Consider the following 22,220-nt stretch of genomic DNA (forward strand, 5'->3'; position numbering starts at 1 on the left):
ATGGGTGCCTCAAGTGTAAAAAGTTTGAAAACCGCTGCTTTAAATCAAACCTGGATGTCTTTCTAAAGATAATATCTTCTTTGTCCAACCATAAGATCTGGAGTTGATGTAGAAAAAACTGGGTGAGGTCTCACAGCCTGTGTCCCACAGAAGGGCAGACAAGGTGATCATACTGGTTCATTCTGAGTTGAAAATCTGTTAATCTATAAAAATCTTTAGATTGGGAGATGCAATCTCTTGCAGAGCCTTTCCATCTCTTAGCTATATATTAAAACCCCTCATTTTGCTCTTACAGAGAAAAAGTAAACCCAGAACTTTGCCAATCCTGTCTTACTGTGCCAGAAATCAGAAAGATGGAACCAAGCCACAGTGAAGTGCCCTGGGAAAGAGGTTGTCCAGTCCATCACTGTCCAATTGCTGCATCTCCCAGCTTGGTGAGAGATCACTTACCTTCTTCCAGCTGCATGCTTGGACCAATCTCCACCCAAGCCAATGGCCAGGTGCCATCCAGTTCCCAGGATTCACATCAGCATCACTTGTATTACCATTGCAACCAGCAAGAGCCTAGAGGCAGCTATGCTTTGCCCCCACTACCCGGGCATGGAGAGAGAGCCACCTTGTGTTCTCACCATTCCAGCGGGGATCCCTTGCCAGCTCCTCACCATGAAAACCCTGAAAGTCATTGGAAACAGTGGTCACATGACCAGCATCAATCACGGACAGTACAGCACCACATTGTAACAGTCAGGTAAGCCAAGGTTTATGCAAAAGGTCAGAGGGCTACTCATGGTCTCTCTTTGTATGGGGTAAAGGGACTGGGAATAGCCTGGGGACTGGTGCGAAAGGAGGAGGACTGCAGCTTTGCCAGCTCCTTACTTCCTTTTTAGCTACATGCACCCCATAGGTGCATAGAGGGGGCAGTGCTTTGATCCCTAGCTTTTGAATATGATGCACAAGCAGCTCCTAGCACCTGTGTGACTCATAAGAACCAGAGAAATTGTGATATTCCATTAAAAGAACTCCAGTAAATAAAACCAGTAGTCTCCCAGCTGGTGCCAGGACCTTCTGATCTAGCCGTGACTTTTATTTTGCTGTTCTCCATTTCCTTTCTACATCTTAAAAAATCTGTCACATGTCCTTTGGTCTGGAAGAATTTCAGTGTGACTGAGATCTATAATGTATGCTATGCAGGTGCCAAGGTGCTGGAGACTCCTGAATAACTTGTGGAGTTTCCTTTGTGGGAGAAGGAATGTTCCATCAGAACAGGAGAGCTACCTCTCATGGCACAGTTATGATCATAAAAATTATTTTTAAGGGTATTTCTACATTGTAGTGGCACTACTTAGCATGCTCTACCCTCCCACTGCCACAGCCACAGTCTACACTTGGAGACACAGTATTGCCAACTCTCATGATTTTTGGCATTGTTCTTAAAGTCTGTGCTTTGGTAATGTGAACGATTTAGCTTTCTTTTATATATATACATAAATATAAATATATATAAAAGAAAGCTACATTTTTCACATTCCCAAAGCATAGACTTTAAAGACAACACCAAAAATCATGAGAGTTGGCAACACTGGAGACATATCAGAAGGGCTGGTCTGAGGCCATCCCCTGCAGTTTCCTGCAAGACCTCAGTCTCCAGTGTGTTTGACAGCAGCCACTAGCGATGACCCTTGAGCAACCTCGGTAGTGTACTTTTAGTATGGAGTGTGCAAGCAAGAGTGTGTAGGCAAAGTGTACTCAGGGGTGTCCCTGCTAAGACATGCAGCCACCACAATATAGACAAGCCCTTAGGTAAATAGCTGCCCTCTGAGAATTAATGTGTGACTTCAAGTCACTGCCTGTACTGAAATAAGGGAAAGCTGCATATTATCACTTGCTCCCAGGGGCATTGCTCCTGAGGCAGCCCTGTTCCTGGAAGCACTGTAACAATGCTCAGAGACTCCACATGGGATACAACCTTTAATTTGGTATAATATACCACTACTCTCCTCCACCTACCACCGCACTTCTTGGCTTCATATGATTTTTTTAGGAGCATTCTTGGCACTGACAAACCCTTCAATACCATGTTAACAGGCACCTTGGAAAGAGAGAATGCTTGGAACCTCTACCCCAACACACGGGTACAGGCCAAGGCTCATTTTATGTTCTCAGTTTATAGGTGTTAACAGAGAAAGACCAGTTATATCAGGGGTGGGCAAAATGCGGCCCATGGGCCAAATGTGGCCCACCAGGCCATTGTATCCGGCTCACAGGGCCCCTAAAAAATTTAGAAAATATGTATGTGCCCCTGGCTGCCTGTCATATGGCCCTTGATGGCTTGCCAAAACTCAGCCCAGAATAATTGCCCACCCCTGAGTTATATTGTTGAGCTATTGCAGCCATAGGAGTGTGACCTGAATCCTATTTTACCTCACACACTGTCAACAAAACTGTTGGTTTAATTTTCTATAGTAGGTTATTTCAGCAGCAGACACAGCAAGATTTGCAGAGCCCTGGCAGATTTTGCAGCTCTGGCAGTCAGAAAAATGATTAAATAACAGTATTCTATGGTTCAGCAAATCTAATGCAAAAATGAGTGAGAGAGAAATAAAATAGAAATGCATTTCTGTGCTGACTGTAACCATTGTTTAAAATACAAGGCAAAACCAGCCCCCCAAAACTAGAGCATATTAGTCCAGTGAAGAAAGTGGTAAGTGATTTACTGATAAATTAACACACACCACCAAGTAGACCTCTTTCCATTCTCTGGGGTCTTTCCATTTGCTTTGCAAATTCTGCTGCTCAGTTTTACCATCCTGCCATCCATTCCACTCCTATAGAGCTGTTGCCATACAGCTGGAAGTGCTCCGTATGATAGCACATTGCTATGTAGGACAGTCCAGAATGAGGACATAAGGTTTTATAGCTAAGGGAAATGGCAGAGAAGAAGGAAAGGCCCTTTAGATCTGAATGTGGCTTTGGTTGCTGTGCAGGTGGGAAGCTCACACTCAAAGGTTTGTTAGCTACCTTCCAGTAACCCTGGAATCCTTAAAGGAGGCTTTGTTTCCAAAGCAGTGCATGGAGCCGTGCAACTAGAAATAAAAAATATCCACCTTTGAAGGATACACTGGCAAATGGTTCTGAGCAGCTCCATACCCCTACTGGCCCTCCACTAAAAACATTGTCCACTGAAAAGAACCCAACAGGCATATAATGTTGACCCTTATGTAAAAGTCCCATAGTATTGAACAATAAACTGTATTTTGAACCATAATTTTGAACCTTTGTTATTGAATGGTCAAAAAATCATTAAGCGAAATATTAAACTCTTTAGATTTGAGTGTACAGAGAATAGTGATGTAATTCCCACAGGACTATATTATAGCCAAATTAAATTCTGTAGATTTTTTTCCATAAAACTATTAACTAGGACTGGGATTCAAGCCTTAATCTACACATCTCTAGAATGCTGGTGAGAGGTTGTGCTGTTCACTAGAGTATTAAATTCATGCTGCAGCTTTTCCCAGCTGGAAATGTGCTGCATCATTTGTTGTTTTTCAGTCTCTGAAAGGGTTAACTTGCTTATGAGCAGCATAGCACTCAGTTTCATACTAAAATAATGCACCAATGAATCTCTTTCTCTCTGCAGACATGACAAAGGCTTCAGGATGCCAAAAAGGTATGTTTAATATCAAATGCTTTTCTGCTTTTCTACCCTGTTATCACTGTTCTCCTACCATGCTATTAGGAAACACAGCATATTATTCCCAGTGACATCCCAGATAGGAGAAGCCTCAGAGGCAAGGTCAGAGCTCCACATTAAGGATTTCCCATCTGTTTAGAAAGGTCATCTTCTGTTTGTGAAACAAATTTAACTTGTATTCAGACAACACTGAGTTGTCTATCTAGCTTTTCGCAGAGCAGGACTTACCTCTGGCTCATCCAACACTGTTATGTGTTTTTCTTTTCTGGACTAAAGCAAGACCAAGGAAGCAGCCTGCCAGCCTTGGAGTCAGGAAACCTGCAGAATGCTATGCACACCTCTGTCACTACCTTTTCAAGAGACCTTAGCAAGTCACTCCACTTCTTAGTCCTTCATTCTCCCTGTAATAATTGTTATCTGCCAGGTAAAGTGCTGTGACACTAAGACATATGGATAAAATATAACACTAATGTTGTTGCTGTTAAGAGGTTGCAATGGATTCACATGGAGCTTGCATTTCAGAACTGAGAACTGGAACACTTTGAGACACAGGGGATACATCAGCACATCTCCATACAGTGACATTGCTACGGTGCTGTGCTTTAGTACCTCCTTTTGGAAATAATAAAGCACGCTGCAGTACAGGCGGTTACTGCACCGTGCACATGGTACATGGTTAGATTTTGCCACTATGTTGCCGTAGTGGAATGCTATACTAGGGGAGCATGCTGCTACGATGACGTAATTGGCAATCACATGTAGACCTGCACGAAAGCTACATTGCCATAGCATGCCATACAGTGATGTAGTACATCGCTACGTTGTCACAGGGTGACGTGTAGATGTGCCCAAGATAGCTCTGTGTGAAGGAAATAGTACTAACAGCCTCCGAACTTTGTTTTTCATGGTCTTTGGTGGTAGAGACTTGCTTTTCAAGTCTCTATGTAGTGTGTCCTAGTTCTTTATATATTAATGTACCAGAAGCTCTACAAATTAAATTTAGATGACTATATTTTGAAGAGGTGTAAAATGCTGCAAGATGCAATCTCTGAGTGAAGAGGAATAATTCATGATGGAAAAATGATTGTTGCAAATCTAGGTACATTTTACAAAAAAGCACATATTTAATAGAAAAGACAAATGAAAATATTACCAGTCACCCTTATTTCCTGACCTCTTTTCCTCAAATTTCCTCCTTAGAAAAGAAGGAGAATGATTAAAGATCTGCACATTACGTGCTTTTCCATGTTCACACTGGTGTGAAGGCAGATTACATTGGTGTAAACGTGTCTTGTGCCTGCACCTCCTGGCTCAAAAAAGGCAAAGGACTGGGCTGGCAAGTGCATTATACCTCACAATTGAAGCCCCTCAGTATAGCCGCCATAAGCCTGAGTTTTCTGAACATAACATTCAATAGTAATCCCCTTCAATAATAATTCTTAAACCTCAGAAGACCAGAAATATTTAGAAACTTACCAGATCTGACTAAGGGGTGTCTAGTCTAGTATCCTGTCTCCAACAACAGCTTGTTCCACGTACTTCTAAAGAAAGTACAAAAAACTCCAGGCAATTGGGTCTAGGCTGCACTAGAAAAGATGTGCTGGTATAGACTACCAGTATAGCTATATTGGCAAACCCTTAGAGTGAAAATACAATGCATATCAGCAAAAGAGTCCTTTTCCAGATATATACTCATACACTGAATAATATAAGCAAGATTTTAGCAAGATTCAGTACCATCTTGTGGCAGAAATTCTACAAGTTAATTACCTACTGTGAGTATCCTAGTGAGATCTGCGGTTTCATGCCCCTTTTCATCAGTTACGCACTTGACTTCATGCAGCTGATAGTTTGGTCTGCACAACAAAAAGAAGCGGAGAAAAAGCCTTCTCAGAGGGAATCTTTTTCAGTTAAATATTTACAGGCTTATTTTGCCCTAGGATGCAAGTGCCTGGTTTTTATTATTTCCAATTGAAAAAGCAAGGAAATGGAGGGAAGGAGAATGCAATTACGCAAGTTAATTAGAACTACATGTAAACATCCAGTTGGAGACAACATTTTCATTATTCATTGAACTACATCCCCTAAGCTTTTCCACAAATATATTCCAAAACCAGGAAGCCTTTGTTGTATTTAATTTCCTTTTTCTAACATTGTGCTTAATATCTAACTTAATATCACCAGTGAGCTAACAGCTATATTTCTTTTCTTGTGTTGCTTCCAGTTATTCCCAGGTGATTGCTGAGTGGCCTGTAGCTGTCCTGGTGCTCTGTTCAGTGACAGTTGTGGTTTGTACTTTAGCTGGCCTGCTAGTTGGAAATTTGCCAGATTTTGCAGAGCCCTTGATGGTAAGTCCTCACCAATGGTATAAGCCATCTACATCATTCATAAAGGCAAAATTAATCATTGCAACAATAATTGAAGGTTTCATACGGCAACGTAAAACTGTTACATTCTTCCCACCTTCTTTGGAACTGGATGGAGAAGAGGGGCAGCCAGGAAACACATAAGGTTGTTAAAGTCACCACCTCTCAGATTCCTCCAGAATGCACAACAACATCTATTACCAATCTGCTGTACATCATATCAGTCTCAGAAATACCATATCCAAAGCTTCTGGAAGAGTATTATGCCACAAAAAAATCTGCAGCCCTTGCTCTTATGATGCAAAATGCAGAATCCATCCCTTTTAGTCAGGGCAGGATTGTTCTCTGCAGCATATTTTCTGGTCCTGGTCATAATTTTAAAGGACTTTAAAGAAAGATCTTTCTGAGTACCCTTAGAAGACCCTTTCACTGTTGAACAGACCTTGCCATTAAAAAATTTTTCTTGTTGTTCAGCCTTAACTTTCCTTTGCTCGTTCAACGTGTTCCTAGAGGTACTGCTTTTTGCCCTTCCTGAATAGTTCCTCTCTCTCTTGGTTGTTTATCCTTGCAGATATCTGTAGATATTTCTACAAATATCTGTTTCATAATACATTTCTCTCTTCTCATCTAATACAAAAAAGGCCTCAGAAAAAAATAAACCTTTCTCAGGTTCTAGCATGAGATGCAGAACAGATTTCCAGGACTGATAGAAGGAATCCTGTGGCCAAAGTCCTGCTATGGGCACAGACTGTGAAGGTGGAAGAAAAGAAATCCTTCTTTCACTAGTGTTGATTTGGGTTGAAACCCCCTATCTAGAGAAGATGAAGGAAATCCTGCTTGACCTGTTCAGTTTCAACTCTGGGCAGCTTGTCACAGGCCAAAAAGGAAAGGAGAAATTACATCTCTGTGGCCATGTCTATATGTGCATTAATGCACCGTAATTACAGTGCATTAAATTTAGTATCTGTAATAACAGCTACTAACTTAATATGCCGTAATCAGCGGTACTGCGCAGTAGCGATGGTGCACATCTTTTAGGTGATGCTAATGTGCAGCAGACTAATTCTACTGTGCATTAGTATGGCTTTCTCTGAGAGGCGCTAATGTCTGTTGAATTACTCTGCTTTGCTTCTAGCATCTCCCAGTAGGTTCTAAGATGGACTTCAGGTCCCTTTCCAGTAGAAATTCAATTTGTCTATGCCTCATAAAATATGATCAGATTCAAATAATCCCAGTCACTTCCTGTGTCTGACAAGAGACGTATAGGAGATGGATTAAGCAATGTTATGCTAAACTAAAGCTCCACTACTATAAATTAATAAAACCTTTTGCTTGTCTCTAGGGATTTGAGCCTCGAGATACTGACATTGGCAGAAAGCTCATTGTCTGGAAGAATATGCAAAGCCATACGGGCTATAAGAAGGCCCTTTTACTTTCTCCCTATACTGAGAAGAACAGGTGTGTAGACTTAGTAGTTTTTGTGGGGTTTGGGGCTCAGAATGCATTGATGAGCCTGCATGACCTCTGCTGAGACTTCTTAGTTTGGCTGTATTCAGCTGCAATGTTCCCTCTAAGGAGTAGCGGTCCGTGAGCACGCCGCCTCGATCCATGAGCACGCCGCCTCAGTCCAGCATGGGACACTTATCGAAGGGGGCTGGGGACCAGAGGCCGGGGGCTGGGGCCTGGGGCCTAGGGCCTGGAGGCTGGGGGCCGGAGGCTGGAGCCGAGAGGCTGGGGGCCAGAGGCTGGGGCTCGGGGTCGAAGGCTGGAGCTGGGGGCTGGACCGGGGAAGTGCTCCGCTCCCCCTCATCAGGTCTAGGGTGTGGAGCACTTCCCTGGAGCCGGCGGAGCCTGCACCAGCCCCCCACCAGCCCCCCGCGCCAGGCTCCATCCCTTCTTTGCCTCACCTCAGGGAGGAGCTGCTGCCTGCCCCAAGTGAGTCTCTGCCAGCTCCGGGACACTGCTCTGCCCCACCGCATGGCCTCAGCCCTGATGCGGGGGAGTGAAGCACTTCCCCGGAGCCAGCGGAGCCTGCGCCAGGCTCCCACCCCAGCCTCTCCTGGTGCGTGGCCTTGAAAAGGCTGAGCGTGGCCACACTTTTAGTTGTGCGCAGCTGTGCACACGCTCACCTTAAAGGGAACCTTGTTTGGCTGTAAAGTTAATGGATAACATTTGCAAAAGTATCCAACTGACAGTATAAAACGCATTGTCAAAAGTGACTAAGGTGCTTAGGAGCCTAAATCCCCTTTGTTTTCAGTGAGACTTAGGCCCATATTCCATTTTATCTACTAGGCACATAAATAAATGTAGGTGCCTAAGTATGAGTCTACTCCTCCCTACTCAAGTCTCTGAAAAAACTGTTAATAAAAAGGTGGGTGAGTCCTCCTCCTCATGGCTTTTTTATGGCTTAATCTTAAGGGTAAAATGATGGTGTGTTACAAATGGATTTTCTCTACTTGAATAGGGTGGAATAGGGTGGAATAGAATTGCACATAGACACCTAAGTTCACTTAGATGCCTAATAGGTGGGATCCTAAGTCACTTAGCTGCTCTTGAAAATTATGCTAAACTGGTTAAAGCAGCTGAATCAGGCAAAATTACTTGTTATAATCTCATTTATATTATTGCAAATTCTCGCAGTCAAACCTGCATGATTGTCCTGCATTGAAACTCTGTGCTCCAAGATATATACTATTTTATGCCAATGGCCATTCTTATTGCTGTGTGTCTCATAAAAGCATGTTTTCCTGTTGTGATAACGAATGGATAGTTAATCACAGAGCTTGCAAACAAATGGAAAATCCTGCTGTTCCATAAAAGAGAAATGATGATCTCTTTTTAGGTATGGTGACACAGGCATTAACAGAGGGCAAAGGACTATCCATGGAGAACAGGAATCAAGGACACGGAGGATGGTGGAGCAAGACTATAGAAAAGATGGTTTCTTTTGTGGCCCCCCAGGTAAGGAAATTCTCATTAAAGAATTTCGAAGGATAACTACCAAGAAATACAAGAAACTTCCCGTATTTCCTAATAAAGCTGGGAGAAGCCATGCTCAGGACATGCAGACTTGCTCTGAAAATATTAAAGTAGTCAGATATAATTAAATTCTGTGTGTTCCAAAGTGCCTTTCACTTAGTAATGTCACATCTTTTTTTGCAAACCTTAACATATTAAACCTCACCACCTAGCTGTAGGTAGAACTGTTTGAAATTCTTCCATGGAAAGTTTTTTCATGGAAAAATTTGTCTTCACCTAAACCTGACTTTTTTTTTTTTTTGCAAAAAATCATTTTGGAAGAAATTCTCCATTTTTAAAAAGATTGAAAATGTTTAAAAAATCCTTACAAAATTCAATGTTTTCAGAAACAGTTGTTTGGAAATGAGGGGGAAAGTATCTGATTTCTCTCAATTTTGCATCTCTCACCCTTCTTGTCCCCAACATGTATAGAAAATGAAAAAAGCTGAAAAGAAAAGCTCTGCTCTTACTTACCATCTTAAGGAAGTGCTTCATTTGTCAGGATCTTTAGAGCTTTTGGTTATTCCTCAGCCCCTCAATCTTTCCAACTTTCTGTGATAGGAATCATAATCTAAGCCACAGTAGTTTCTCCACAGAGACGAAATTCATAGCCTAAAAAGGATATTTAGAGAACCTTATGTCCTTACCTCTCTGATGTTGACAGTTATGGTACGCAGACTACAGCTAAGTACAGACAGTCAAAAAGCCCCAGGCTGAATCAGTTCAGTCTTCACAGGTTAGTCTGAGCTACATATATTTAACCAATAAGCACGTGATCAGACATTCACTTTCGATTCCTGAAATGCAGCCCCATACCTGCAGTGGCCCAGGCTAGAAACTGGAGAGTGCTAGAGCATGCCTCCCAGCTCTGCTGGAGCAGACAGCTTGGGCCAAGGCTACCCTGCCCACCCTGCAAAGGGGGGGAGGGGTGCAGGGAGGTGCAAAGCATCCTGGGATGTGAATTAACTTGAATCTGGAGGGGAGCTGGGACAGAAGTTCAATAAACAAATTTAACCTAAATCAGTTAAGTCTGATACTACATCCATCCAGGTTTATCTTAAACCAGTTTCAGCCATTTTGAAAGCGGTTTATGTGCTCTGTTCTGTTATGTGCAACTTCTGTTGTGTTACAGATTTGAACTGGTTTCTGATCATTTATATTGGCGTATGTGTAATGTCTGTTCCTATGAGTCAAAGCAGACATAATGTAACCTTGCCCTTCACTAGCAGCCACAAGCTCTGTGGGTTTTTTTCACTTAATAAAAAGTGCATCAGTAGTTTTACAGGTAGTGCTAGAGTAACTTTTTGTCCATAGTAACTTCCAACCAGCCTGGCTGATCCTTCATGGAGTACAGATTTCTGTTTTTTTCATGGCTATATTTCTGTTTTTCAGAAAAGAGTTATTCCCAGCTGGTATTTATGTCCACAACTGCTGGAAGCTTATGGAACTTGCAAGCTATTCAGTCCATGTGTCAAATTGAACAGGAGAAGGTTAGTAATGTCATTTGGAGCACATACATATACTTCTCTTTTCAGTCAATCTCTACCTTTAAGGCATGTGGGAAAGTGGTAATATAAGACAGAAAGCATCTTTCATCCAGGATGATGCAAAAGCATATTCTATCTGCCACCAATATTCAGTTGCTGTAGGGTTGAAAAGCAGTGCATATCAACAGTTTGGGCCAGAAACTGTAGACTATTTAAGGTGGCATCATTGGAACTAGGCTGACATTTCAAACACTAGGATTAATTAGATTACATAGGTTTGTGAAAAGGACCATAAGATCTTTAATAACCATGGGCAACTGGTGTCTCCTGAGTCAGGGGGGCACTTGCCCCCCCCCAGTGGACAGTCAGCGACCGGGAGGGGTTACCCCTACGGCCGATCCCACAGGCCCAGGGGGGAGGTCCCCTGCAGCTGATCCCGCCAATCTGCAACTGGCAGCAGCGTGCCATTGGCACTTCCAGGCACACCACTGGCACATTTGGGTTGGGGGGATAGGCCACGGGGGGGACCACTTCTCTTGGCGCACTCCCGGACCAGTGCTCTCGGGGGGGCACCAGTGCTCTTGCCTGCCCACCTGCCCAGGTACTCTGCAGTCAGGGGGTGCATGTGCACCCACTATACATCGCCACTGTTAATAACTATAAAGGATCAGATTTTCTGAAGGTTACATCTCCAGAAGTTTGGTATTCTCTGCAAGGGCATGTTTATTTTTAAGTCACTGCTTTGATGGCAGCTTGGTGGACATAATCAAACTAGCTTTAACAGCTATTTTGAGTACTGGTAGCAGTGAAGCCATAGCAGCAGCATGTCACTCAGTGTGGACAGAAAAATCCAAAAAGTAGCTACCTTGCTAGCAGTATCCAAGCTAGTTAGTCTAGGTGTGTCTACACTAGTTGCAACACAGCAGTGACCATACTGCAAATGCACCCTAAGTTAGAAATGGTCATGTAAGGACAGGTAAGCCAGATGGCCTGTTTCCAGCCAAATAGGACTGCACTGGATATGACCAGTCTTAATATTACAAACTGCCAGTCCAGTGCTAGTTGCAATGGCACTGTGGTCTCTTGCAGATCATAATTGTAAGACAATAAATTAGCTTGACTACATCTAATTTATTAGTGATGGTAAGAGAATCTCAGTAAGTATCTGATAGAGAGAGATTGTGAAAGTCTTCCAAAGAGGTTTGGACATATCTGCTGTTTATATAGGTGCAAGGCAAAAAGAACATGGAAAAGGAAATAAAGCAATATTTGGCCCATAATGGGGAAATAGTGTTGAACACTGACTAGAACAAGGATTCAAAATCAGGGTGCCGCATCACCATGAGATGCCATGAGATTATTTTAAGGGTGTCACAGGGTGCTACACAATATTTATACTATTAGGTGTGCAAATACCTACACATGATTCACAGAGTAAATCTAGAGATTTCAGATATGAATCCATATTGTTAAAAACATTGTGACTTGCTGTGACTTTTCTGAGCAGTTTACAACAGAAGAATTGCTCTATTATTTTTCTTTAGTCAATAAATGAGTGAAAACTAAGAACTGGCATTTTCCAAGGGGTGCCTTAAGTCTAACAAGGGATTTTGTGGGTCTAAAACACAGAACCACTAGACTAGCCTATAGTGGGATAGCCGTGTATCCAGATCTCATCCTCCAGGGAACATCACTGGAGTAAGAGAAAAACATCTAAGACTAAAAGGATAATGGGAAGAGGGGAAGAAAAGCCAAAATAATTGTCTCCCTTCTCATCCTGAGCCAGAAGATGAGTAGCAGTGAGGAAAACTACTGTTACAAGGGGGGAAACAATGGCTTGAAGAAGGGTCACATTTTGGAGATTAGCCACGGTAAGAAATATATAACTGAGGATGTGTACTGAGTTTTGGGGAAAGTGCTGTCTAGACGTCTTATTTCCATGTCTATAGTATCTTGAATTCTGTCAACAGGAGGATGAAGAGACATGGTTTGTAAATGTGGTGAGGAAGGGAAGATTCCTGGGAGGAAGTTAAACAACATTTTATATAAAGTCGGGTGGTGGGAACAAGATGAACCCTGTATAGGGAAGGTCTAATGTGATATCTTCTTGGCCATTTTTGCAGATCCGCTCTCACGTTCATTTTAAAGATCTCTGTCAACGTACTGAAGCCAATGAATGCTGCCCAAGTTGGTCTCTGGGTAACTATATAGCTGTCCTGTACAATAGGTCTTCTTGTTTGGAGATAACCCAAGCAGACATCTCCCACACATTGATCCTGCTTCGTTCCTGTGCCCCAGACTACCACAAAGGCATCCTTACCCCTTCTTGCCTAGGTCCCAGGACTGTGAGAGAGAAACATTCTCAGTGTGCCAAACTCCCAGAAAAATGCACCCAATTCAATGCTATTTACCAGCTTCTCCACTTCTTGGTTGACAGAGACTTTCTCAGTCCTCAGACAATGGAGTATCAAGTACCATCACTCAAATACAGCCTGTTGTTTTTGCCAACAAGAAAAGGTACATCTATGATGAGAATCTATCTGGACAACCTTGAATCATGGGACCTGTTTGATAATTACACATCAATTACAGGAATGGACCTGGGTCTTAAACAAAAGCTTTTCAGGCACTATCTTTTACTCGATAACAGGTATCCAGTCCTGGCCATATTAACCATTTTTCTAAGTATATCTTTTTATTTACGCTCAATATTTGTAACTTTTATGGTCCTTTTGGCTGTTGTTAGTTCTTTGATGATATCGTACTTCTTGTATAAGGTGGCCTTCCAATTCACCTACTTCCCTTTTGTAAACTTGACAGCAGTCATCATTCTCAGCAGTATTTGTGCCAATCACACCTTTGTCTTTTTTGACCTCTGGAGCCTCAACAAAAGCCAAAATCCTTCTGCTGGCCTCCTGCAGTGGATGAGACAAACCATGCACCACTTTGGGTATCTTATGCTGACATCCTGCTTTACAACAGGTGCTGCTTTCTATGCCAGCTACATGAGCAATATCATTGCCATCCGCTGCTTTGCCATCTACATGGGTACTTCTGTACTGGTGAATTTAATATTCATGGTGACTTGGCTCCCTTCCTCCATTGTGCTGTATGAACGCTACATAGCAACAAACTGCATTTATAAGCCAGAAGATTACTGGAACAACAGTGGACACAAGAGAGTCATTCTCTTTCTTCATCATATATTCCGTGGCCTTCAAAATACCTGGTGTGAAACCTCCAAGCTATTATTTGAAAAGCTTCTTCCATGTGGTGTCATAAAGTTTCGTTATATCTGGATCTGCTGGTTTGCAGCCTTAGCAATAGGAGGTGCCTATATATCCTGTTTTAACCCTAAGCTAAAACTTCCCACTTTAGAGACACCTTCTGTCCAGGTGTTTAGGCTAAGCCACCCCTTTGAGAGATATGATGCCGAATACTGTCACCAGTTCATGTTTGAAAGGTTGGAGCATGGAGAAGGACAACACATGCCCATCACTATAGTCTGGGGAATACTGCCTGTGGACAATGGGGATCATTTCAATCCAAAGAGCAATGGCACACTGGTGGTAGACACGACATTTACAATCCAGAAGCCTGAAGCTCAGAAGTGGCTCCTGGAATTCTGCCAAAATGTGAAGAATCAAACGTTCTATTATCCAGACCTTGAGCAAAAGTCCACAGTGTGTTTCATGGAGGAGTTTCTCAGGTGGATGGATAGTCGACAGTGCTCCCAAAGAGACCACAGCTTCAACCTCTGCTGTAACCATTTCACTTTCCCATACCGAAGCGAAGTCTTCCTGCACTGCATAAAAATTATGATCATGGAACAAGGCAGAGGGGAGGATGAAACATATGACCTCGGCCTCAGATTTGATGGAGAGGGAAACCTAGCTGCCATGGTGCTACAGTTTCAAACTATTTACCACTACAGCTTCAACTACAGTGAAGCCAAACGATTCTACAATGAAATTGATCTCTGGATAACAGAGGAAATGAAGACTGCCCCTGTGGGGCTTCAGAATGGATGGTTCACTAGTAAACTCGAGCTATATAATCTCCAAAACAGTCTTAGCACAGAGACAATGGTGGTTATGGGGCTGTCCATAGCCATCTCGTTTGTAGTGCTGTTGCTCACCACTTGGAATGTTCTTCTTAGTATATTCTCTGTTATGGCTATCACAGGCACTGTACTGGTAACTGTTGGGCTTTTGGTCCTATTGGAATGGCAGCTCAATGCAGTGGAGTCTCTCTTCATTTCAGCAGCAGTGGGCCTCTCCACTGACTTTACAGTGAACTACTGTATTTCCTACCACTTGTGCCCTCACTCTGATCGTCTGAGCCGAGTGGCCTTCTCTCTGAAGCAGATGAGCTGTGCCACTGCCATGGCTGCCTCCGCTTTGTTTTCTGCGGGTATCATAATGTTGCCTGCAACAGTGCTGGCATACAGGAAGCTGGGGATTTTCATAATGATGATCAAGTGTATCAGCTGTGGATTTGCCAGTTTTTTTTTCCAGTCTCTCTGTTGCTTCTTTGGCCCAGAGAAGAACTGTGGTCAGATCCTCTGGCCTTGTGCCCATGCCCTCAAAGACTACTCTGATGACACTAGGCTGAATGGCAGCTTTGCCTGTGGTAGAAGTGAGAATCCAAACAGATTACGGAAGGTGCAGGAGTCCAACACTGCAAATGAGCAGTATGAACTCCAGCCCTTGGCCAGAAAACTGAGTGACAGTTTTGACAACAGCACTTCCACAAGTAAGTTGTCCAACCGTCCTTCAGTCCTGTCCGAGGACATGCAGCTTGAAGATAGTAGATGTCCCAAGATGGGAATTCATCCTTCTCTGGAAAGAGATAGACAAAATATGCAGGAGCCCCTTGAAAACCAACAAGTAGGTCTTTGTCAGTGTCCAGCCTTGCAAACATCTTCTCCTTACAAGCATAGCAGCTCAGGAGCAGAAGCAGAAATTCATAGAGAGAGACTTTGCAGAGATTGCAGATGTCAAAAATATGGTCCAAAGGCTTGGGATGCATCCATACAGGACCGTCATCCAGCCAACATGAAAAATGAAGGGCAGCTAAATAAACCCCAGTGCTCTGGTGATGCTGCTCAACAACAATCAGACTATACCTCAGAAAACAGTAATCTGCCTGCAGCTGAAATTTATAAACTTCACAGATGCCTTTGTTCTCCTGGCAGCAATTTCAACATGCTCAATATCTCCAGTGAGACATCTATTAGTGATTTTGAGCAGAGCATAAAACTTAATGAATCAGCCAGTTCTTGCCCTGATGTCTTAGAGATATCTGATTCCTGTAGTCAAACAGAGAGGGGTAACCTGAATGGGAAGAGAGAGACCCTGAGATTGGACCTGAAAGAGACTGTTTTTGACATATCTCCACCAGCATCGCAGCAAAACAGCTCTTCATGGAAAAATCGATTGGGATTAGGAAGTGAAGGTCTGGTTGTCCTACCAAATAGCCAACCAGACATGCCTGATGTTTGGATCAGGCGATCCAGTGTACAAAATTCTAGTTAGAGCAGCTGAAATCTCAGAGAAAACAGTACTCTTATTATAGGGCAAAAGGGAAAGAAAACTCTCCTATCTGATGTGTAAATATCAAATCTTACCTCCCACTCCTGTTTGAGCTGGGAATATTTCCATATATTTCAGCTGTGAAGATACTTACATTTTCACAGAACCAGCAAATCTGATATTGAAGAGCTGAGAGGCAGAAATGAATCTTAACGCAGTGCAAGCTCTTTGGCCTTCCAGTGGGCCATGCCACATCCACAACAGAACCATGAGATTCAGCAAGTCAATCTTGTTTGCCATTCTCTGTACAATAATTAATTGTTTTATTGTCAAGTCTAAACAGAAAGTTAATAATGATGAGATATGCATATTGCTGTATACTGAAAAAAAAAGAGAGAAATCCTCAAGTCCATAATTGTTACTAACGGGAATCTGGCTAATGACCAGTGTTGACTAAACAAATTCCTTTCTGTTGAAATAGATCTCTGTTTTTATCAGTCACCTAGGTCTACAAACCTCTACAAAAAAATTGTATTCAGGTGTTTTCAGATGTCCAGTCAATGGGTGTTTTTTAACTGGCATGGTCTGTTACTTATCAATAAGAATATGTAATGTAGCCCCAAAGAGATTTCAAACTGGAATTTCATCTGGTTTTATTTTAGGGAATTCCTTCAGATACTGTTTAAAATTTTCAGTGTGGAATTTTTTCCTGACAAAAAGCCATGTCCCCATCCCCTTTGTGACCTGGGAAGTTTGCTTTTCATCTTTGTAGCTTGTTTCCATCCAGGATTTTCCATACAAGTGTAAAAACATATTTTTTAAAGTTTGCACATCTGATGAATCTTGAATTCTACTTTTTCTCTACCAGAAAAAATACTTTCTTGTCTTTATCTGTTAAAATAATCAGAAAAAGCTTTCTCTCTAAAATTAAATATAAAAATAAATGGTTATGACAAACTTTCCTAAACCTGAGATGCCTGGTACCTTTGCTGTAGAAATTATGATTCATTTTCTTCACGTTATACATGCCTAATGTTTTTTTCCCCAACTAAATCAACAAGAGGAAGTTTGTACCTCCCAGAATCCAATGCCCACAGAGCGCAGGTAGGCATTATTCATGACAGCTATCCATGACACTTACCCAGGCTGGCTAGTCTGGTTAGTAACAGCAGGAACTTGAGCATAAAACTCAAGTTGGAATACTGACCCCCTTGGTTTGTATTTATTTTGCAATTTGAGTTTGTCTCACAATAGCCCAGATCCGTATTGGTTATTCTTTTCAATTCTAGGGTACCTGTTCAGCATTTGGTTGGTTAAATAATAAGTACAAAAAATGACTTAATATAAACTATAGACTTGTAAGGTTTGAAGGGATGTCAAGTCATTTAGTCCAAGTTTTACACAAGTGCAAGGTGCTCTGTTCCTAAACTCTCCAAGATAGATGCCTACGCACCCTCTTCTTGAAAGCCTCCAGTGAAGGAGATTTCACAGCTTCCTTACTGTTGACCCCCAGAGATGGTCTGAGGCCCAAGAGAAGTTCAGGACACCTTCCAAAGGTATCAAGTCCTTTATAGGAGTATAAGGAAACTTTTGTGACAATTTTAATAATGAAATACTGCAAGAAAATTAAGCATAATGTAATACAAATGATGGGTAACATGATTTAATTGGGATGATGGAGATGTGGTAGGTAGTTCACATGACTGGAGTATTGTCACAGATGGGTATAGCTTGTTCAGGAAGGGTAGGCAAGGGAAAACAAGGAGAAGGTGCAGCCTTATATATACAGGTGATATACATATGTTCTGAGGTGGAGTATGAAGTGGAAGGTAGGCCTGGTGAAAGCCTCTGGGTAAAAGTCAGAAGGGAGAACAGCAGAAAGGATGTCATGGTGGGCATCTGCTGCACGGTACCTGTTGGCATTTGATTTATGACCCAGATACCTTGTCCCAGGCAGATCCAAACCCTCAGACTGACCGTGACCACTCCAAATTGGAGAATAGGCAAATTTTATTGATACACAGTGATAGCAGATAAGAATAATGCAAACAATTTTACATCTACCAATCCTAGAGCTGCACAGAGTCAAGATACGTCTGCCCAGTACGCAAACTTCACTCTGAGGTTCTCTCTCAAATGTCAGATGTCAGCAGCCTGGAGGTTGGAGGCTGAGGTCCCCTGCCCCCCAGTGGGGTGGGTGAGACAGTCTGATGGTATGCCCTCTGTCCACAGTGGCCTTGGGTTCCCCTCTCAGAGACCCTTTGCTATTCTTAAATCCCATTTTTTGTATTCTTTTCTCCTCCTGTGATGACTCTTCATTTCTGGACATCACTGATTGGTCTCTCTGTGGTCGTCATACAGTCCATGTTCTGTCTTGTCAGAATAATTTGTTGTTTCACAAGCCCAGAACATGCACACATCCTAATTTGGGCTTTCCTAGTCTTCTCCTACTTTGGTCTGTTCCTCAAAACCAGAAATCCCAAGGGCTCTGCAGTTGGGCACTATGACCTGGTGCCACCTTATCTCATGTTATGGAACAGTGTGGTATGTCTTTAATTTCTCAGCCTGTGTGTCTGTTTGTTGCTTGCCTGTCAGATACTGGGAGCCTTAAGGGAACTTGCAGAAACAGGCTTTTAGAAATCAATTAACCCTTGCTGTTGCCCTGGACTATTGTTCTAATGCAATATTTACTTTACCTATAAACCAGTTATCAAAAGCAAACCTCTAAATACCATTTTCTAGCCTTCAGTACCAAACCAGGAAGAGGAGGTGGATGCAGCCTTCTTTAAGCGACTGACAGAAACTTCCGAATTGCAGGACTTAGTTTTCATGGGGGACTTTAATTATTGGAACACCTGCTGGGAGGGAAACATAGCAGTGCACAAGCAGTCCAGCAAATTCTTGGCGTTTCATAGATTTCATAGACATTTGGGCTGGAAGGGACCCTGAAGGATCATCGAATCCAGCCTGCTGCCCCAGGGGCAGGAAGTCAGCATTTTTTTCCTCTTCTGTGTATCCAGTTGTTCTCTTCAGAACCGGTGTGCCCCTAAGGTTCATTACAATCTAATTAAAAAACACAACCACCCATGCTCGCAGGAGAAAATGCCTGAGCACATGGGTAAGGGACAGAGGACTGCGAACAGTAACCCAGTCCAAGCACCATTCCCTGGCAGCCAGTATCGAGTGGAGTGCCCCAGGGTCGGTCCTGGGGCCAGTTTTGTTCAATATCTTTATCAATGACCTGGAAGATGGGATGAAGTGCATCCTCAGTAAGTCTGCAGGTGACACCAAACTGTGGGAAGGAGTAGATATGCTGGAGGGTAGGGCTAGGACTCAGGGTGACAAATTGGAGGACTGGACCAAAAGAAATCCCATGAGGTTCATCACGGGCAAGTGCAAAGTCCTGCACTTAGGACAGAACAATCCCCTGCACCGGGACAGGCCAGGGGCCAACTGGCTGGGTAGCAGCTCTGCAGAAAAAGAATGGGGGGGGTTACAGTGGACAATTAGCTATGAGCCAACAGTGTGCTCTTGTTGCCAAGAAGACTAACGGCATACTGGGCTGCATTAGTAGGAGCACTGCCAGCAGATCGAGGGAAGTGATTCTTGCCCTTTATTGGGCACTGGTGAGGCCGCATCTGGAGTCCTGTGTCCAGTTCTGGGCCCCCAGTACAGAAAGCATGCAGACAAATTGGAGAGAGTTCATCAGAACGCAACAAAAATGATGAGGGGCCTGGGGGACATGACTTGTGAGGAGAGGCTGCGGGAACTGGGCTTATTCAGTCTAGAGATAAGAAGACTGAGAGGGGATTGAATAGCAGCCTTCAACTACCTGCAGGGGGGGTTGCAAAGAGGATGGAGCTGGGCTGTTCTCCGTGGGGGCACATGACAGGACAAGGAGCAATGGGCTCCAGTTGCAGCAAGGGAAGCTTAGGTTAGGTATTAGGAAAAGCTCTCTCACCAATTGGGAGAGTAATAAAGCACTGGAACAGGCTACCCAGAGAGGTTGTAGAATCTCCATCCTTGGAGGTTTTTAAGACCCAGGTAGACAAAGCCTTGTCTGGGATGATGTAGTTGGGGTTGGTCCTGCTTTGAGCAGGGGGTTGGACTAGATGTGGCCTCCTGAGGTCCCTTCCAGCTCTCACTTTCTATGATCCTTCCCTACCATTTTGCAGCAAGAAAACAGAGGCCTCAAAGAGATATTAAGTGACTTAAGCACAGCTACTGAGTAAATCTTTGTCAAGCCAGGAAATTCAACCTGGGCCTCCCAACTCCCATAGGAGCTGGTTGGGGACAATTTTTAGGAAGAAAAAAACCCAAACTGATGCCTGAAGCAAATACCCCAAAAGCTACCCTGTCACAGTTCCTATATGCCAAAACTAAAGAGCAAAGAAGACCAGCTCTTATAACCTTCCAACTGTACTAGTGGGTCTCTTGGCGAGGTATCTGCCTTAAAATCCCAAGTAACCCTAGTGCCAATTGGGAACAGCCTGCAAAGGATAAGCATTGCCCCATCCAGAAGTGAATCCTGCCCCTTTGCACTGGTAATGCAACTGTCAGTAGGCCTGGTGTGAGTTATGTGGTGGGAAAACCAGGACCTCCTCTATAACCCTGTGGAGACATGTGCCTAACGTGAAGAAGGGGAGTCATTCCAATGGTATGCCAGAGCAGGGCAGTGGTGGATTAAGATTTACTGGGGCCCTGGGCTAATAGAAAATTGGGGGCCTCTCATACCCTATTATAAACATAAATGTATCATGAATGCATCATACCACTCCTCCCCCACAGCTGGGCCCCAGGTCCCAGAAGCTGGACTCCGGCGGGGGGGAGGGGCCCCTTCCCCTCCTGCTGCTGTTGCTGCCAAGGGCAGGGCGGGCCTCTGTGCCCCATGGAGGAAGCTGAATGGACCCAGCTGGGGTGGGATGGTACATGTCTGCCTTTCCTCCCTGCCCCATCCCCACCACAGCCGGAGTGGACCAGTGGGCAAGGGTGAACGCAGGCTCCTTGCTGTGGGCTCGGGTCTCTCTGCTCTGCTGCCTTTGCCCCGAGGGCTGTGCAGCAGCCGCACGTTCCCTGCCCACACAGCAGCAGGGGGCACAACTCACAGCCCCCAGTGCTGCTGGGCAGGCAGGGGGTGTGCGGCTGGCATGGGGCTCCCAAGGGAAAGGCTGCAGAGTGGAGAGTCCTGAGCCCACAATGAGCAACACATATTGGTGCCATACACAAATATGGCGGGGAACAGTTGCCCCCCTCCCCCACGCCTTCCCTAGGGGGTGTGCGCAGCAGTGGGGAACTGCACCCCTCCCCCCAGCCTGCGCCCCTGGGCGAGCTGCCCGTTCCCCACCCTTGTGTCCAGCGCACTGTCCTGGCTGGGCAGCGCCACCAGCCCCTGCCCTCACCATGGGGGCCTCAATCGGCCTAGACAGCGCACAACCAAACCAATGAATACATGAACAAGCAGGCAGCGCGGGTGCCTGGTGAGAAGGGGCTGTGTTGCCTGTTTTCGGTAGGGCAACAACGAGCCACGTCAAAGAACTGCGATCAAGCTCCCCACTGAGGAGCTGTCCCCCCCACGCAGGGTGACGATGTGCACCAGCGGCAGGCGGCGCCGAGAGAGTCGCAGTGCTGCGCCTGTCCGACGGAACACTAATCCCACCCCCAGCGCGGGCTTGGAGTAGGCGCCCCTAGGAGGCCCCTTGGCCCGTCCTCCCTGCACTCTGATTGGACGGTGCCCGACAGGCCCCGCCCCGGCTGCGGAACTCCCCCCGTCCGGCCAGAAGGGCCCGCCCCCTCCTGGGGGAGGGCGGGGCCCACGTGGCATCCCGCTCCTGCCCCTTCCTTGTGAGGGCGGGCCTGCCTGCGGGGAGAGAAAGTAAGGCTTCGCTTTCCTCTCTGCGCATCCGCCCACATTCTTCTTCGGGGCTCCCGTCGATGTCTGCGCCTGCGCGCGAGTCTGCTCCTCCCTCCCCGGGGCGGTTGAGGGGCTGTTCCCATTTCAAACGGCCGCGGGAGCTGGGCAGGTGTGTCGGGGCGGCGTTGCCGGGTCCGGCTGCCTCCCTGGCGTGGCCTCATGCGTGTCGCGGTCTCGATCCACGCGGGGCGGGCGGGGGCGGAGGCGGGG

The 22,220-nt window shown here is 44.6% G+C and overlaps 2 protein-coding genes across 2 annotated transcripts in view; both read left to right on the top strand.

Annotated features, from left to right (window-relative positions):
* Nucleotides 1-353: 353 nt before the first annotated feature.
* Nucleotides 354-16,859, top strand: DISP2 (dispatched RND transporter family member 2). Its single transcript, XM_025197763.1, has 7 exons — nt 354-748; nt 3,641-3,670; nt 5,919-6,042; nt 7,403-7,518; nt 8,903-9,021; nt 10,471-10,568; nt 12,689-16,859. Exons 1-7 carry the CDS (start codon nt 354-356, stop codon nt 16,100-16,102), a joined length of 4,296 nt encoding a protein of 1,431 aa, XP_025053548.1. The 3' UTR covers nt 16,103-16,859.
* Nucleotides 16,860-21,684: 4,825 nt separating this feature from the next.
* Nucleotides 21,685-22,220, top strand: part of KNSTRN (kinetochore localized astrin (SPAG5) binding protein) — a 9,217-nt gene continuing 8,681 nt past the window's right edge. Inside the window, exon 1 of the mRNA XM_006018535.1 lies at nt 21,685-21,773. Within this exon, the coding sequence (XP_006018597.1) occupies nt 21,685-21,773 (89 nt within the window). The remainder of the gene's footprint in view (nt 21,774-22,220) is intronic.

Source organism: Alligator sinensis, unplaced genomic scaffold, assembly GCF_000455745.1.
Source record: "Alligator sinensis unplaced genomic scaffold, ASM45574v1 scaffold262_1, whole genome shotgun sequence".
Taxonomy (NCBI): Eukaryota; Metazoa; Chordata; order Crocodylia; family Alligatoridae; genus Alligator; species Alligator sinensis.

Excerpts from the sequence above, each read along its gene's own strand:
- DISP2 (XM_025197763.1), top strand. The coding sequence starts at position 354 with ATGGAACCAAGCCACAGTGAAGTGCCCTGGGAAAGAGGTTGTCCAGTC. Across the intron at positions 749-3,640 it reads CACCACATTGTAACAGTCAG|ACATGACAAAGGCTTCAGGA; the intron begins GTAAGCCAAGGT and ends TTCTCTCTGCAG. Across the intron at positions 3,671-5,918 it reads GGCTTCAGGATGCCAAAAAG|TTATTCCCAGGTGATTGCTG; the intron begins GTATGTTTAATA and ends TGTTGCTTCCAG.